The sequence below is a fragment of the Phalangium opilio genome, unplaced genomic scaffold (genome assembly GCF_054372755.1).
Source record: "Phalangium opilio isolate 3A_F unplaced genomic scaffold, DU_Popi_V2 ptg000344l_1, whole genome shotgun sequence".
NCBI classification, from domain to species: Eukaryota; Metazoa; Arthropoda; class Arachnida; order Opiliones; family Phalangiidae; genus Phalangium; species Phalangium opilio.
This window is the reverse complement of record NW_028324227.1, coordinates 448,555-463,519: the sequence shown is the minus strand read 5'-3', so window position 1 is coordinate 463,519 and position 14,965 is coordinate 448,555. Positions and strand designations below refer to the sequence as shown.

The window sequence follows — 14,965 nt, the reverse complement described above, 5'->3', positions numbered from 1 at the left end:
AAAAGGCCCATTCCTTGGAAAAAATAACTTTAGGGTTTCACTATAGACTATAGACACAAGGTAATAATACAACTCCGAGGGAACATCTCTTTCTTTTCGCCTTAACATTAAGTTCTGAAAGTTGTGACAACGTATTCCCAACTACTCGGCGTTGCCCAGGGTGTTTAAGAAACAGAAAACAGTGAATTCAGATATTCTAAACTAAAGACTAAATAGTCATTAGTCCACCCGTACTGTGTAGCGTTTTCCGCGTTAAAGCGTCGCCAGATGTCGCTATGACCTTTTGGCGCGATTTTTCAAACGCATACTCTAGACAACGCCTCGAACTCGCTTTTAATGTGTAGTAAGTTCACGCGAAAAGAAACCAAAAATTATTTCTTAAAACTCAATTTTAAAAGTAGCTTACACTGCACTCGTTTCGCATAATTCCATTTACTGAAGTACAACTCCTTCTTCGTTACTTAAGTCAAAGCGCGTCATGTCCCCCCCTCTCTCTCTCTCTGTAGTTCATTATAACAAAGTTTCTTCGCTTAGGGGGGGGGCAAATGTAGAAAGATAAGAAGAGGTGGGAGTGAAGTTTCGGACCCACTGGGGTGCCAGGCCAGGGTGTGAGCGAAACGGAGATTTGAAAGACTGAAGACTCAGTCTTGTAGAACAGTTTCGGGTGATTCTCCGTTAATCCCATTGCCAAGAATCTACGCACGCGGTAAATTATCCCGAGCGTTAAAATGGGAAAATAAGGAGCGAGAAACGACGACTCTATTAAAGAGCTTTTGATGACCCAAAGAAAGAGTAACCCCCGCCCCCGCCCCCGTGGAAATAAGGAACGAAACGGATAGGAAGGAGAGTAAAAAATATTATCTGAAAGATAACCTTTAAATCTAAAGGGTATATATACCTTGTCAACGGAATTGAGTTTAGACTACTAAAGAAATAAAGTTAATTATCCTGATAAATATCGTAGTAAGATTTAAGTATGCCTCTTAAATTTATGAGAATTAAATACTAGCATATCAGCTTTATTAATTAAAACTAATTTGAGATGAACCCTTTCGTATAATGTTTTCCAAGTTGAGGTTGGAATTTAAAATCGGTCAATTTAATGGTTCTATATACCAGCAGAGATATGGTCCACAATGATTCCAATTAACTTTATGTATTCCTGGTTTTACATTCAAATACTCATACTTAATACTTTACGCCCATGAAATGCCAAAATTAAAAATGAATATAGCGAAGTTGCAGCATGGTCGATAGTAATATGTCGGGAACAATTCCTCAATGTTTGAGAAAGATATGGGACTGGGAGGATGCGAAATTGGCCTACTAGATAAATTACGGATCCCTTAAACTAACTGATAAATGAATCCAATTAATAACTAGGTTTAATTATGCAACTTCACGTCTGGTAAATGTCTCTCTCTATATATATACTCTCTAAAACGCGGTCTATTTTGATTAATATTCCGAAAGTGGATTTTAAGAATCGAGAAGTTTTCTCAAACACTATAATTTAATAAGTAAGTCAATACGCATTTATAAGTTAGAATTTCCAAAGAAATTAATTTGGTTAAAGCAGGGATTGATTTAATTTTAGAAGTAGGAATGGAGAACGGTATTTGCATCAATCCGACTCATAGCCCAGCATAGGGCCCCTCTCTCCAACACGTAACGATAAGTTTAAACTATCTTATTGGCGTTTTGATGACGTTGCTGAAAAGGAACGGTGAAAAATACTTTTGTAATTCCTTTTTACCTCTGTCGCTATGACCCTCCCGCCTCTTCTTTCATACCCCCCCCCTCTCCGTCTCGTGGAAGGGGGTCCGGGACTTTGACGCGCGCCCAGACCCAGACTACTCTGTTCTCCATTCCTACTTCTAAAATTAAATCTATCCTTGGTTTAAGGAATAAAAATAATATCAATCAAGGAGCAATTAATCAAAAAAGGTCACTTTTGGTTGGCTCCAGCCAACCTTTTCTGTGTAAGTAAAATTAACGGGTACAACAACATCGATTTGTTCAAAGAGTAACTCTTTCAAAATGGAGTGGAAGCTACGTGTTCAGTAAAGGCTTTTAATTCTCTATCGAGGAAACATTACAGGGGTACTACAAGGATGTACTAAGGGAGAGAAAATGCTAGCCAGGGTTCAGGTTCTCAAATAAACTCCATTAAAAACTTGAAGACAAACCAACACCCACGGTCGGGAGGTCGCCCTCCTAGGTTATTTCCATAGCGGATTGATATTTTTTTTATGAAAGTAGTAAGTAACATAAACAGTACAGATCTTTGCGCATTGATTCAACCCATATTAATAGTTTAACAGAATCAGTAGATAAATTGTGTTCAGGAAAAAAATAATTGTAACCCACATAATTTTTGAAGAATGAATCTTGATAAATTTCACTCTCTATTAAGTTATTCCTCCATGATTTGGCTTTGGAAACAATTACCATAAAAAGGCACTGTTGGAAATTTAGTTTTATTTCCTCGCGAGCGAAATTCGGGGCTCCTTAATTGCGATTTAATAAGGCAAGCTTATCACGTACTTGCCGGAAACGGAATTTGGGAATTTTCATTAGTCTTAGCGGAGCCCCGCCCCAACCCGATTTCGTTCAGATAACGTTCCTAAACCACACTTTTAATCAGGAAGTTAGGGTCGGATGGAGGGAAAAGTTCAAAAGTACAAAATATCACCGGGCATCGCTTTACCTCGAATCCATGACCTACGTCACCAGTGACAAGCTCCAGTTTGTTACCAATGACAAACTTATAGAACATATCTTAAAAAGTATTCTCCCTTTGAACACTACATGAACACGTAATACATTTTCTTCTATATTTCAAAGTTCTATTATTTCTTGTACTTTGCAGAAGAGAGTTTGACAGCCACAGCCACAGGCCAATAAAGTTATCCCTAGCAAACCACGAGTTCAACTATGTTAAACGGGTCAAGATCCAGCCGGTCAATCTTTGGCTCCTGTCACGACACGCTAAGGATCGTCGCTTTCAACTATCGCCCGTTAGTCACCGTCATTCTACTGTTCCTGTCCACTTGCCATATCAGGGGCGAAACGCTCTCTCCCGATTTAGATCTAGTTTATCAACAGGTACTAGATATCGCGGTTTTACTTCGAACCCAGAATAGATTTACGATCTAAATCCATGGAAATAAATTTCAGGCCCACCCGGCAGCTCTATTAGGACTCCCGGATGACGATATTCGAGAATCAGGTTCTTCGCCGGTGAAGAGGTCGTCATTTATGCCCATGAGAGGCAGGAGAGGACCGGACGGAAGTTACTCGGACAGTATCGACGACAAGAGGGCCTCGGCCTTCCTTCACTCGAGGGGTAAGAAAGACCAAGATGACGCCGCTTCCTTGGATATGGATAAACGAAAATCGGCTTTCATGGCCATGCGAGGACGCAGAATGGAAGCTCAACAGCCATTGGACGGACACTTTTACGACAACGCCATTGATCTAGACGACGAAGAGCCCAAGAGGAGTTCCTTCATGCCCATGCGAGGACGAAAAAGTACTTTTTCCATTCAGTCCCTTAATAGCTAGGGCAGATAGGGTACCCCTTTTCACGACAGCGTAGTGTCGCGAGAGCTCTTAGTAGATAATCTCATATTCATTTGTGAAAAAGTAGATTACAAAAACCACGATAGAAACCGTGATATTTGATGGACGGTGAGTCGTGGAATTTGATTTTAGGTAGAGAATGGAAAAAGGAAGGGTAGAAATCCGTGATCAAAGAATATCCGAGCCAAGGGAACATCTTTTCCGACTAAGCGAGTTTTAACCTTTTACTTAGGCTCTTTCATGCCCATGAGAGGCCGAAAATGGAGTCCCGACTCGGAAGACAAATACTACGGCTTGGACACGACGGAACTGAAGAGAGCGTCCTTTATGCCGATGCGGGGTCGCAAGAAGGCTTTCTACAGCAAGGGAGGCAAGAAGCGCTTGAACTCTTTCATGCCCATGAGAGGAAAGAAGGACAGCGCCGAAGACGATGAAGAAATCAACAAATCGCCCAATGACGCCCGGGACGACTCCGCCGCAACCACTACCGACGAGGAAATGGTCGCCAGAGCTCTGGAAGCGGCCATAGCCAGGGGTCAAGTCAATCTCACCAGCGAAGATAAGAGAGCTGCCAGCAGTTTCTTCGGAATGAGGGGCAAAAGAAACGCGCCCGCATCAGGTGAGCCCAACAACATCCATACCGCAATCTTAACGCCTACGCTATACACGTATTGGACTAGGCGGATATTCTCATAATTACTATAATAAGTAGTCGATTATGAAAAGGGCATTAATTTGAAAGGTTAAATCCGGAAACAGTAACCAAATTTCATTGATTACTGGGAATAATTACTCTTAAGTAACTAAAATCATGGTCAGGTTTTTTATACCACAAATTCATGACCCGAAGATTCTGTGTCGGCGAAAAAGCCGTAAAAATAAAGACAACGCAAGACCCTATACTCTTACGTCTAAATATAGTTGGCAAGATGAAATGATCCGGTCATTGGGGCAATTACTAAATAAATAAACCAATAATGCCACCCACAAGTTGAATATTACGTAACCGTGAACCCATATTGCGTAACGCTATATATAGTTTCGTTTACGTTGTCCTTAATTGTCGTTAGTAAATAATCGATTCTCACGCTAAGTAAAGAAGGAATCGTGAAATAAATTCGGGCCCAATTTTATCTTAATCTTTCTCTATCTTTTTCCATCTATAACAAAAGCTGACAATCCATCAATGGGAACGGTGAAACGAGGCGCACCCGACGCTTTGTTTTTCGCATCCAGGGGTAAACGATCAACGGACACGAAAGTGGACGAAGCGGCTTCATCAACGAACCAAGTCCGGCAAACTGGCTATTAAGAGTTCTTCGACAAACAACTGTACATGTACCAGAATCCTCCCTTCCCGCGTAAATAAAAATACCCCCAAAAAACCCGCCCATTAAATGGTATATTCTTTTCCTCAATCTTTATATCAATTCTTGGTCGAAGACAATTAAGAAAAAATTATTTCAACGGCCACTTTTCTCACTATACTTTTATAAAAGGCATCTATTTTTGACCGCCGCGTATCTCGGTATTTTAAATTTGACCTCTGTTCGGAGTCTGAGATACGTTTGAAATGTTCTTTTCAGTCCCGTATAAGATAATAATAATTTAATATTTAAAACTATAGAATACTCAGTATAATAAACGTAGAAGTTGGAATCTAACAAAGGCAAAAAATAAAAAAAAATCTAAGGAAAAATAAACATAAATATAACAAAAAACCTTCTCCATTTCTGTTTGTTGATTTTTTTTCGAATAAACAAATAAATATACCTAAATCTTTTTCTAATAGATATATATATAACCATTGTTTGAAATATATATGATGTTAAACGAGGATTAATTTCAAATGTGTATACAAAAGGGGTGGTGTATACGTTGTTTCGAGAAATTTCAAATTTCGCCGTTAGTTTAAAAATATCAACATGTAAATTTGGAAAAATTAAATAAAAAAAAACAAACGGGCGAGTTGTAAAAGTTTTCAGGATTTTGGTTCGAACAAAAAATAAGGAGAATTAAATTTTGTTTAGTAGAATACTAGGCCAGAGGAAATCTTAGCGTGATTAGCCCTATGTTATGCGCATTTATATTTCTTGGCCAAATCATTTAACGCAACGATCGCAACTTCATGTTCGAGGGTTAAAACACCGTGTTATCTATCCATATAGTCGAATACTAGAGGAAATCTCAGAGAGATTACTCCGCGCAGTTACATTTCACGGTTTTCTATTCTAGGCAAAATCATTTGATGCAACGATTAGAACTTCAAACGCCGAGTTATCCATATTGGCTAATACTAACGCTGGAGCTTCCTAATACACTACGCTTATATCAATTTTAATACGCGGTTAATTGATATTTTGCTAGTTGGGATTTGGGAAGTATGAACGATAGCCATTAGGCCTTGGCTTTCCAAGGTAATTTTTGGCGGTAACTACCAAACCTCGTTTAAAAAAAAACGTGCGTATAAAACTTATACGCAAGGTCATGATGTTAGCTATAAACCTTTTCCATTCCAGATAACTTGGGATTCTCGGTGAAATTAAATGATGATTTTAGATGAAAACTTAAAACCGACCGCCATGGCGCCATTTAGGACTTTTACCGTAGGTAATACCCGACTAGCGTCGTCATCTATGCGAGATCGGATGCTGAGAGATTTCATAGGGCCCCAACTCGATCACGTGCTCAACGACGCAAACTGCTCAGAATAATGAGGAATTTTCCCTCCTTATGGTTAGCTAAAGTTTTACCTCAGAAATTTTGTAATGATTTTATTTATTTATCAAAATCCACAGTTGTTTGATATAAAAACTTACGAAAATAAAAAAAATTTAGGCCTAGTTAGAACTTTAATTATATTTCTCGCCGTCTAGTGGCGCCTATAAGTTGGCCTCTTGCACTAGCGGCGGTCGGTGGCGCTATTTCAGAAAAAAATATAACGATAACGGTGAAAACGATAGACTTGTAAATTGATCAAAGGTGGTTTTTGTCAAATGGATTTCAAAGAATTTCTGGACGAATCTATAAAGAAAAAACTTCAAAATTAAATTTAAATAAGATTAAATGATTTGCGGTTAAAGAAAAAAAAATATCCGGTTGTTTTTTAGATTTTTAATAAATTCAGAACTGTTTATTTAAAAATATACATATAGGATTTTTTTTGGTTTTTTTTTCATACATTTGAAGCTTAACGATTATATTTAATTACTGATTTTTGGTTTAAAAACTTTAAATTATTTTCTTGGGTGTTACGTCGATATTATGATGCTTGGCAATATGACTTCTAACGTATTTCTTGCTATAAAAATTTGCGTTGCAACAAGCGCAACCAAATTTGGGTTTTAAACTACCGATAATGGCTTTATGCTTCTGTTTTCGATGAATTTCCAATTGAACTCCGTGTTTGAAAGTAGATCCGCATAAACCACATCGATATTTGTGACATTTGGTAGGGGAAACGCCGCCATTTTTTTCAGAGACTTTTACATCCGGATGGTCACAAATTGTGACCTTTCCTACTCCCGGTGGTGGGGGACTAGTTATTCTGACGCGATTTTGAACATTATTCCCATTTTGTGACTTAAGAACCCGGTTTTCACAAATTGTGACGTTTTGAAAAGCTTTCGAACGCGAAGTTTCTCCATTGAATTCGTCACAAAAAGTCACCTTTTTTCTTGTTTTTGCTTGACTATTAATTTGAGCATTGGTCACATTTTGCGAACGCAAAATTGACTTAGTCGGGGTTTGAGGACTAGTAATTCTAGTTGACTTTGTGGCGTGTTGTGACTCGGGGTAGATTTTCTCATCCATTAAAATCAAGGCGATTAAACCGTGACTAGTTTGTAAATGTTGGCACAAGGCATTGGCTACGCTAAAAGCCAAGCCACATAAGACACACGTGAACTTGGCCTTTCTCGTGACTAAATTCAAGCATCTTGGATGTGATTTAAACACGTGTTGGGTCAAACTTTCCAAATTAGAGTATAAAAGTGAACAAAATAAACAAGCGAATTGACTCCTACTGTGATTAGCTGTAGCGTGACTTTTCCAATCGTGAAACGTTACAAATTCCATGTCACATTCCGAGCACTTCGTGACATTTTCGCAAAAATTAGGGACGTCTTCGTAAGGTACGTGACTCCAGGAATGAATGTTGTAGAGGATTTTCAATTCAAAAGTGATGCCGCAAATGTCACAAGCTTCTTTGGTTGCCATTGTCTAATTAAGTCACTTGATTGTTGTTAATTTCGTTTTGATGATTTCATTTTCGTAACAAATTGACGTTGTAGCACCGTCCTAACACGATCGAACTCCACCCTAGAATTTGAATTTAGATCTTGCGAGACACGTGATTTAGATTAGGAAACCAACGTGACCGTTAACGAGCATGCGCAAATGCTTGCTGAAAAATAGGCCTAGGTTTTTTTCGAATGCCCACCCGGCGCGGCCCGCCTCCGCTCTGCCTGGTCTGCCAGTCTGCCTGAGGAGAGTCTTCTCTTCACTAAGTTCACTCTTCAGTCCGACTTCGACATTGCGAGTCGTCAGTCGCTCTGGTCGCTTACTTGGTCTCGTTTATGTTTCAGTACGTTTGTTTATGAGTGAAAACTTCTATTCTGATTTTATTTCAAAGAAGTGACGCTAATTTACATTCCATGGTTAAACTACAGTAATTTCAATAAGTGACAGCACCAAGGCCCAACGTTTCCAGCTGCGAGCTTGCAAAGCAAAACCGTGTAAGAATTTTAAAAATTTGGCGGGAGTTGGGGAGTGTATTATGTAGCCTAATCAGTTTAGATTATGACGGGCGGCTAAATGCGCGCCTGTTTTTGTTATTATCAAGTTTTATCAACTGAGTTAATTTCCCCCTTTTCCAATTTTTCTAAATTGGATATGTTTTAACCCCTAAATATTGCCAATTAGCTTGTTGTTTTTCAAAATATTCTTATTTTAGCTACCCCTTTCTTCCCTAAAAAGAGGCGCGCTTTTAGCCACTCGAGTCGTCTTACATTAGACAAAGAGTGTGGTCAACTTGGAAGTAGCCCAAGACGGTAACCTGACCACTCTCTTTTTCTGGCTTTATAGAGTAATGGCAGTTACTACGTATGCTAACGTCATACCCTTCTATCTCTTAGCTCAGTGTCATCCCCCTACTGGGGCGCGTACAGTATCCCCTGTTACAAGAGCGCACCCAAAGGGAGGAATAGGTCTACAGTACACCCCTCTCTATTCTTAATGTATTGTTTTGTCCGGGTAACCTCATGCCTCTGTGGTTGCCGGTAGCTTTGGGTTACAAAATAAATTTTAATACTAAAAACAAAATCTGAACACAAATTTAACCAAACCTAACCTTACCTAAACCAACTCACCAGTAATACTATTCTGGTCAGTGCCACAGTACCTGGGAAAGTCAGGGAATTTGAAAAAGGGTGTAAAATGTCGGGGAATTTGAAAATTGTCGTGAAAGTCAGGGAATTTCCGTCACATACGGACTTGAGATAATGTGTAGGTGCACCGACTCAAATAAGAGACAATGATATCGTTCTATAGGCCTATATTAACTGTTTCTGACACTTCCTAATAAAGTTTTATTAATTACTAAATAGTAGTTTCAATTAAAATCTGTGATAAAATTAGCATAATTTTAATTACAAAGCTTAAGGATTTTTTAAAGGCTGCAGTTAGTGTAAGTTTGAAAGTTGGTCAGGTAAATTGGCTTTAGATGGTCAGGAAAAACCTTCAAAAGTCAGGGAATTTTGAAATTAAAAATCTTTTGCCGTTTTATACCCGAATTGGAATATAGTCTAGACTCCCTCCTCTTCTAGCCTCGAATTCTTGTTATTTTAACCATATTTTTGTATTAAATTACATAGGCACTATCAAAATGAGTCCTAAACGTCGTGGATCGAATACTGATGTTCCCGGACCTTCTAAGAAAAGGAAAAATGCATCGCGAGTCGACGACGCAATGGCTATAACCCCTCATATATCCCAAAGATTCGCGGAAGAAGCCGAGTCTGGAATCATTGAATACGTTGCCTTAGAGAATTTCATGTGCCACCAGAAACTTTGTTTCACGTTTGGATCTAACGTAAACTTTATTACGGGAAGAAATGGCTCTGGCAAGAGCGCCATTTTAACTGGAATAGTATTAGGCTTAGGAGGGAGAGCCAGCGCCACCAGTCGAGGCCAAAGCGTAAAGAACTTTATCAAAAGTGGCAAAAACTTTGCCTTCATTGAAATTGTTTTGCGTAACGGAGGTAACAACCCCTACCGACCAGAAGATTACGGCAACAAGATCATGATTGAACGTAGGCTTAGCTCTGATGGAACGAGCGCTTACAAACTAAAAAGTGCCAATGGGAAAATTATATCCAACAAGAAAGAGGAACTGATGAAAGTTTTGGATCAGTTCAATATTCAAGTTGATAATCCAGTAACCATCTTGAATCAAGAAACGAGTCGAAACTTCCTGAATTCCACCGATAGCAGGGATAAGTACAAATTCTTTGCCAGAGCTACCCAGTTGGAAGACATTGAGAACAGCTACGCCATAGCCAAAACCAATCATTCCTTGGCTAATGATCGCTTGATTAAGAAGGAAACAATTCTTCCGAACCTTAAAAAGGAAATGGAAGCGAGAGAGAAAGAGTGGCACAATCACCAAAGCCTCGAGAAACAACGTCAAGATGTCGCGGATCTGAGGCTTCAATTACTCTGGTCAATAGTCAAAGGAAAAGAGCGAGAAGTTGAAGCTCTACAAGAAAAGAAGGAAAAATACGAGAATGGCGTCGCGACTCTCGAAGCGAAGGCTGAAACGGAAGAAGAGAATATCGTCGCCGCTCAAAAAGAAAAGGATGAGATTACAAACGATCTTAAGAAGTTGGAAGACGAAATGACTGAATTGAAACCCCGCTTTAACGATTTGAAGGCTCAAGAAACTAACCTTAAGAAAGATAAATCCACCAAAAACTTGGCAGTCAGAAAGATTACGTTGGAGATGAGAAACATCGATAAAGACAAGGTGGACCTCTCAAATAAAATTCAGCAACTGAAAGCCGCCGGAACTCAAGATTACACCGAAGAGAGGCGTCGAAGAGAGATAGAGATTGAAAGATTGAGTCAACTTAGAGAAGAATTACGAGCAAAGTTACCAACCACTCAAAACGATTACGAGCAAGTAACCGGATCAGTCAAACATAACGAGGAAGAACTCTTCAATTACCAACAAGAAGAAAGAAACATCAATAGACAGATTGATAATTTGAAGAAAACCTTGGCTAATTACGAAGCTAGTCGTTCCAATAACTTGAGAAAGTTTGGAAAATATATTCCGGAAGTTGTTAATAAAGTGGAAGCCGCTTCTCAACGTGGACAGTTCATAAAGAAACCCGTTGGACCCATTGGGAACCACGTTGAAATTTTAAACGCTGACTTTGCTTTGGCCGCTGAATGCTGCGTAGGTGGAGTCATGACCGCATTTTGTTGCGATAATATGCGAGACGAGAAAGTCTTACTAGATATATTTCGTACAACGATTAAGGATGGCCCTAAACCTCCCATCATGGTTAGCAAGTTCGAAGGTTACGTATACGATGTCAGAGCCCATTCCGTCAGAAGCGACGAATATAAAAGCGTTTTGGATACACTATCAATCAAGAATCCCGTCGTTGCCAACTGCCTGATAGATCAATGCGAGGTTGAGAGCGTGCTGTTGGTCAATGATAGCCCCTCCGCGAGAAAATTGATGTTGAGAAATCCTCCACCAAATTGCAAGATGACATTTGCCGGAAACGGAGATACTATTTATCCCGCTCCGAACTTTCGTTTCTATTCCTCAACCAAGAGCCAAGTCAGATTCCTAACGACGACTGTTGAGGAAAATATAAATGAAATTAACAGAGAGATCGAGGACTTGAATGCCCAGAAACCCGCAATTCACGAAAAGATTAATCAAATTAAAGAAAGGATTAATACAGACTCGAGGCATCACAAAGAGTACGAGGCTAAGCTAGGGAAATTGAGGAAAGAAATTAACAGCTTCAATTTAAAAATTAACGAACTGAAGAACATCGAAGACCCGGAACCTCCAAATTTCACCTTATTAGAGGAAGATTTAGAAGGTTTAGCTTTGAAGTATCGTAATTTGGATGAAAAACGGCAAGAAGCGGCAAAAGCTTTAGAAGAAGTTGATAAGAAGTTGGTCCAAGTTCAAACTGAAATTAAGGAAATTCGGGACAAGATAGACGAGTTCCATATTGTATCGGAACCTCTGAAGACTAAATTCACCAAGCAAGCCGAAATTCTTGGACAACACCAACAAAAGAAATCGACTATCTTAAAAAAGCTGAAGGAAATCAAGGCCTCGTTGAAAACGATCGATACCGACCTAATTAAAGCTAAAGCCGAAACCAACGAATTAGTCGAAAGAACCGCGACGATGGGCGAAAGAATCGAAACCGACAAAAGTACGGAGAGATTGGAAAGAGAGATTGCCGAGTTACAAAAGCATCTAGATCGCGAAGAAGCTAAAAGGGGAAAGAAAGAAGATGTTCTCAAGCGTTACCGCGATGCCCAAATTCATTATGACAGTGTTCGTGTTCAAATTGATCAATACAAAAGATTGATAGATCGTTTGATGGAAACACTGGATCATAGACACGCTGCTTTTGCGAGGTTCCGCAAAACCGTCGAGTTGAAAATAAAATACCTTTTCATGACCTGTTTGGCAACCAGAGGTTATAAAGGAAAAATAATCTTCAATCATGGTAAAAGAACCTTGGACCTTTTGGTGCAGCCGACGGAAAGTGTCGAACATTTAAACAACGACATGAAATCACTGTCAGGAGGGGAACGCTCCTATTCGACAGTTTGCTTCATTCTCGCGTTATGGGACGCCATTGACAATCCCTTCCGTATTTTAGACGAGTACGATGTCTTCATGGACATGGTTAACCGCAAACTCAGTATGGACATGATGCTAGCGACAGCTTCGGAAAATTGGGATCACCAATTTATTTTCTTAACACCTTTGGATATGCCCATCAATAAAACACTCCCAAATATGAAGATATGTAGGATGCCCGATCCAGAGCGTGGCCAAGAATCCGCGTCTTAACTTTCATTTAAATATTATTGTTTTATTTTGTTGTAACTTTTCGTTAAATGTTTTGCGTTCGTTTCATCTTTATTAAAAAAGTTTTAATATTCGAAATTTATTAATATTGCCACGTAATGGTTACAAAAATATTTTAAATTTAGTACTAAAAAAAATTTAAGCTGTTAGTTGTTGTTTTTTTTTTTTTTTTTCAAAATTTGTGAATAAAATAATTTTAAACAACGCATGTTTTAGTTTCAGTGCATTTTCCAAACTTTCCCTGTGAATAATAATTAGTGTTTTAAAAATTTAATTAATTCATAATTCTCCAAAGTTAGCTTAATTAGTTTAAGGCAATTAATTTTACCCCTTTGAAACAGGATTGAGAGGAATTAAAAAATTGATCGTAGTATTTGGGTTGATCTTTTCCCAGGCAAACTACGTTGCAAAGTTGATACTAAATGGAAAAGTAATTACATTATCCTGAAGAAATTTGGAAGGGTTTTATCAAGAGTATATAGATATGAAAACAAAAGTACACTTCGTTGAAACTCGCTCTCGCCGTGAAGTATGAGAAGCCCCCTCTTTATCCCAAAATAGTGTCGACCCCCTCTGCGTATCATTCCCCTCCCGAGGGTGGCGCACGAAACAAGCAGTGAATAGGCTCATAAAGTATAGGATTCTAGCTCTAGTACCTAAAATGAACGTTTGGATCGCCCTCATCGTGTACTACTTTCTATACACCTATGACGACAAGAAGTTCTTCCTTGATTGGTTAGTTCTTGAAAGCGGTTGAGCGGAGGGTAGTTTGCTTCTCAATTTACATGCCTACAGCCAAAGGCAGGGAATTGCTAATGAAGTGTACTTTTTGTTTTTACGTCTATACACTTTTGGTTTTATGATCTTACAATGACTAAAACGAGGTTTTCTTCTTTACCCATCATTTTAACACAAACATCTAGGGCTTCTTTGGTTATACATTGTCCTTTAAAACACGTCTAAATTTTAAGGAAAAAAGTAAATTTTTGTCTTAAATCTCGAAGAATCAATTCTAAACGAAAGTTAGAAATTGAAATTAAACTGAACCCAGTTTTTCTTCTCCGCGTCATTTTTCACGTCTTCGTGACACGGGGCTCCGTTTGGTTGCTGAATACTTGTAGATTTATTACCATTTCCATCAATCAAGCATACGGTTGAGCACGAATCTCCCTTTATTGCGGGATTAATTATTAATAGAGCAGTTTTAACTCTAGAAATAACTTTAGTGGCTTACGTATTCTCTATAATCTATTATTTCATTTTGTTTTCTGTAAAGTTCAACGCATTTTTTCCGCGAATCTATTCTGCCTACGGTAGTAAAGCCTGAAAATAATTTTCTTGTCGCGTTTTAATCTTACCTAATTATCAACAAAACCTATCAAAACTTACCCCAAATTGGGATGATGCATAAAAAGAGGATTGCGGACTTCATGTCTTTGATGACAATACATTTTTTCAATAAGTTTCCGTTTTATTATATAGGAGGTATTTTAATTAACCACGAGATAGTATTAGTATATGTAATACCTTCGAGGTAATAACAATAACATCATTAATTGATTAGGAGTATACCAAATTAATTAATGGAAACATCTGTGCAATTATATTAATACTAATTGATTTTTACATTCTATACCAGGTTTATTATTTTAATTTTAAAGTAATTTCAGCTTTATTTAGCTAATTTAGACCGTATAAACTTTGGTCCCGCGTTTTGTACGTTTAAATTTCGCGGTAAAGTAAGTGCGCTGCCATTTTTAAAGAACAGTATGCTGCATTGGCATCTAATTAGGGAGAAAAGAGGTGAGATGGAGCAAAAATAATGAATTGATGTTTCGATGATGGTCGATCTGCGGCAATGAAACTATGAAAGTCTCACGCTACCGCGTAGCGCCCTGGTATTTGCATGATAACCAGCTTTTTTTACGACCCTACCGAATCGCTGAGGCTGAGCATGCTGAGCCTGAGAGGACTTCGTTGCCAGATGAGTAAAATACAACTCCATCTCTCGCTAGGCTCTCTCCTTCAAGATCTAATGTAGTCCATTTCATAGTCAATAAACCAAAGGACTTGTAAGAGTTTTCGTAATCGTTACCCAAGAGCCACGGCACACCCTGCCATCTGGAGAGCTTGCGAATCCTTCGGTTTGTTGTCTATGGTCTATCAGTTGGGCCGTCACGTTTTTCCGCTCTTCTTTTGGTTCTTGCGGAACTTGTGGTGGTATCGTGGAAGTGGAACTATGTA

The 14,965-nt window shown here is 38.7% G+C and overlaps 2 protein-coding genes and 1 pseudogene across 3 annotated transcripts in view; 2 read left to right on the top strand and 1 right to left on the bottom strand.

The window, feature by feature from the left end:
- Positions 1–5,478, top strand: part of Tk (Tachykinin) — a 38,129-nt gene extending 32,651 nt beyond the window's left edge. The window contains exons 2-5 of the mRNA XM_089860124.1: positions 2,873–3,108; positions 3,181–3,535; positions 3,818–4,204; positions 4,758–5,478. Coding sequence (XP_089716250.1) covers positions 2,938–3,108; positions 3,181–3,535; positions 3,818–4,204; positions 4,758–4,897 — 1,053 coding nt within the window. The 5' untranslated portion in view covers positions 2,873–2,937 and the 3' untranslated portion in view covers positions 4,898–5,478. The remainder of the gene's footprint in view (positions 1–2,872; positions 3,109–3,180; positions 3,536–3,817; positions 4,205–4,757) is intronic.
- Positions 5,479–8,041: 2,563 nt separating this feature from the next.
- LOC149609909 (structural maintenance of chromosomes protein 6 pseudogene) lies at positions 8,042–12,929 on the top strand (annotated as a pseudogene). Its single transcript, XR_016376944.1, has 3 exons — positions 8,042–8,170; positions 8,256–8,321; positions 9,459–12,929. The product of XR_016376944.1 is annotated as a structural maintenance of chromosomes protein 6 pseudogene (transcript).
- LOC149609908 (uncharacterized) lies at positions 10,683–14,952 on the bottom strand. The gene is made up of 7 exons (XM_089860140.1): positions 14,817–14,952; positions 14,111–14,753; positions 13,956–14,044; positions 13,769–13,891; positions 13,591–13,680; positions 13,050–13,139; positions 10,683–12,962 (listed from the first exon to the last, which is right to left on the bottom strand). Exons 2-7 carry the CDS (start codon positions 14,151–14,153, stop codon positions 12,918–12,920), a joined length of 480 nt encoding a protein of 159 aa, XP_089716266.1. The 5' UTR covers positions 14,154–14,753; positions 14,817–14,952; the 3' UTR covers positions 10,683–12,917.
- Positions 14,953–14,965: the final 13 nt, after the last annotated feature.

Excerpts from the sequence above, each read along its gene's own strand:
- LOC149609908 (XM_089860140.1), bottom strand. The coding sequence starts at position 14,153 with ATGAAGTCCGCAATCCTCTTTTTATGCATCATCCCAATTTGGG. Across the intron at positions 13,140-13,590 it reads AAAACCTCGTTTTAGTCATT|TATCAACTTTGCAACGTAGT; the intron begins GTAAGATCATAA and ends TTTTCCATTTAG. Across the intron at positions 12,963-13,049 it reads CTCAATCCTGTTTCAAAGGG|GGAAAGTTTGGAAAATGCAC; the intron begins GTAAAATTAATT and ends TATTATTCACAG.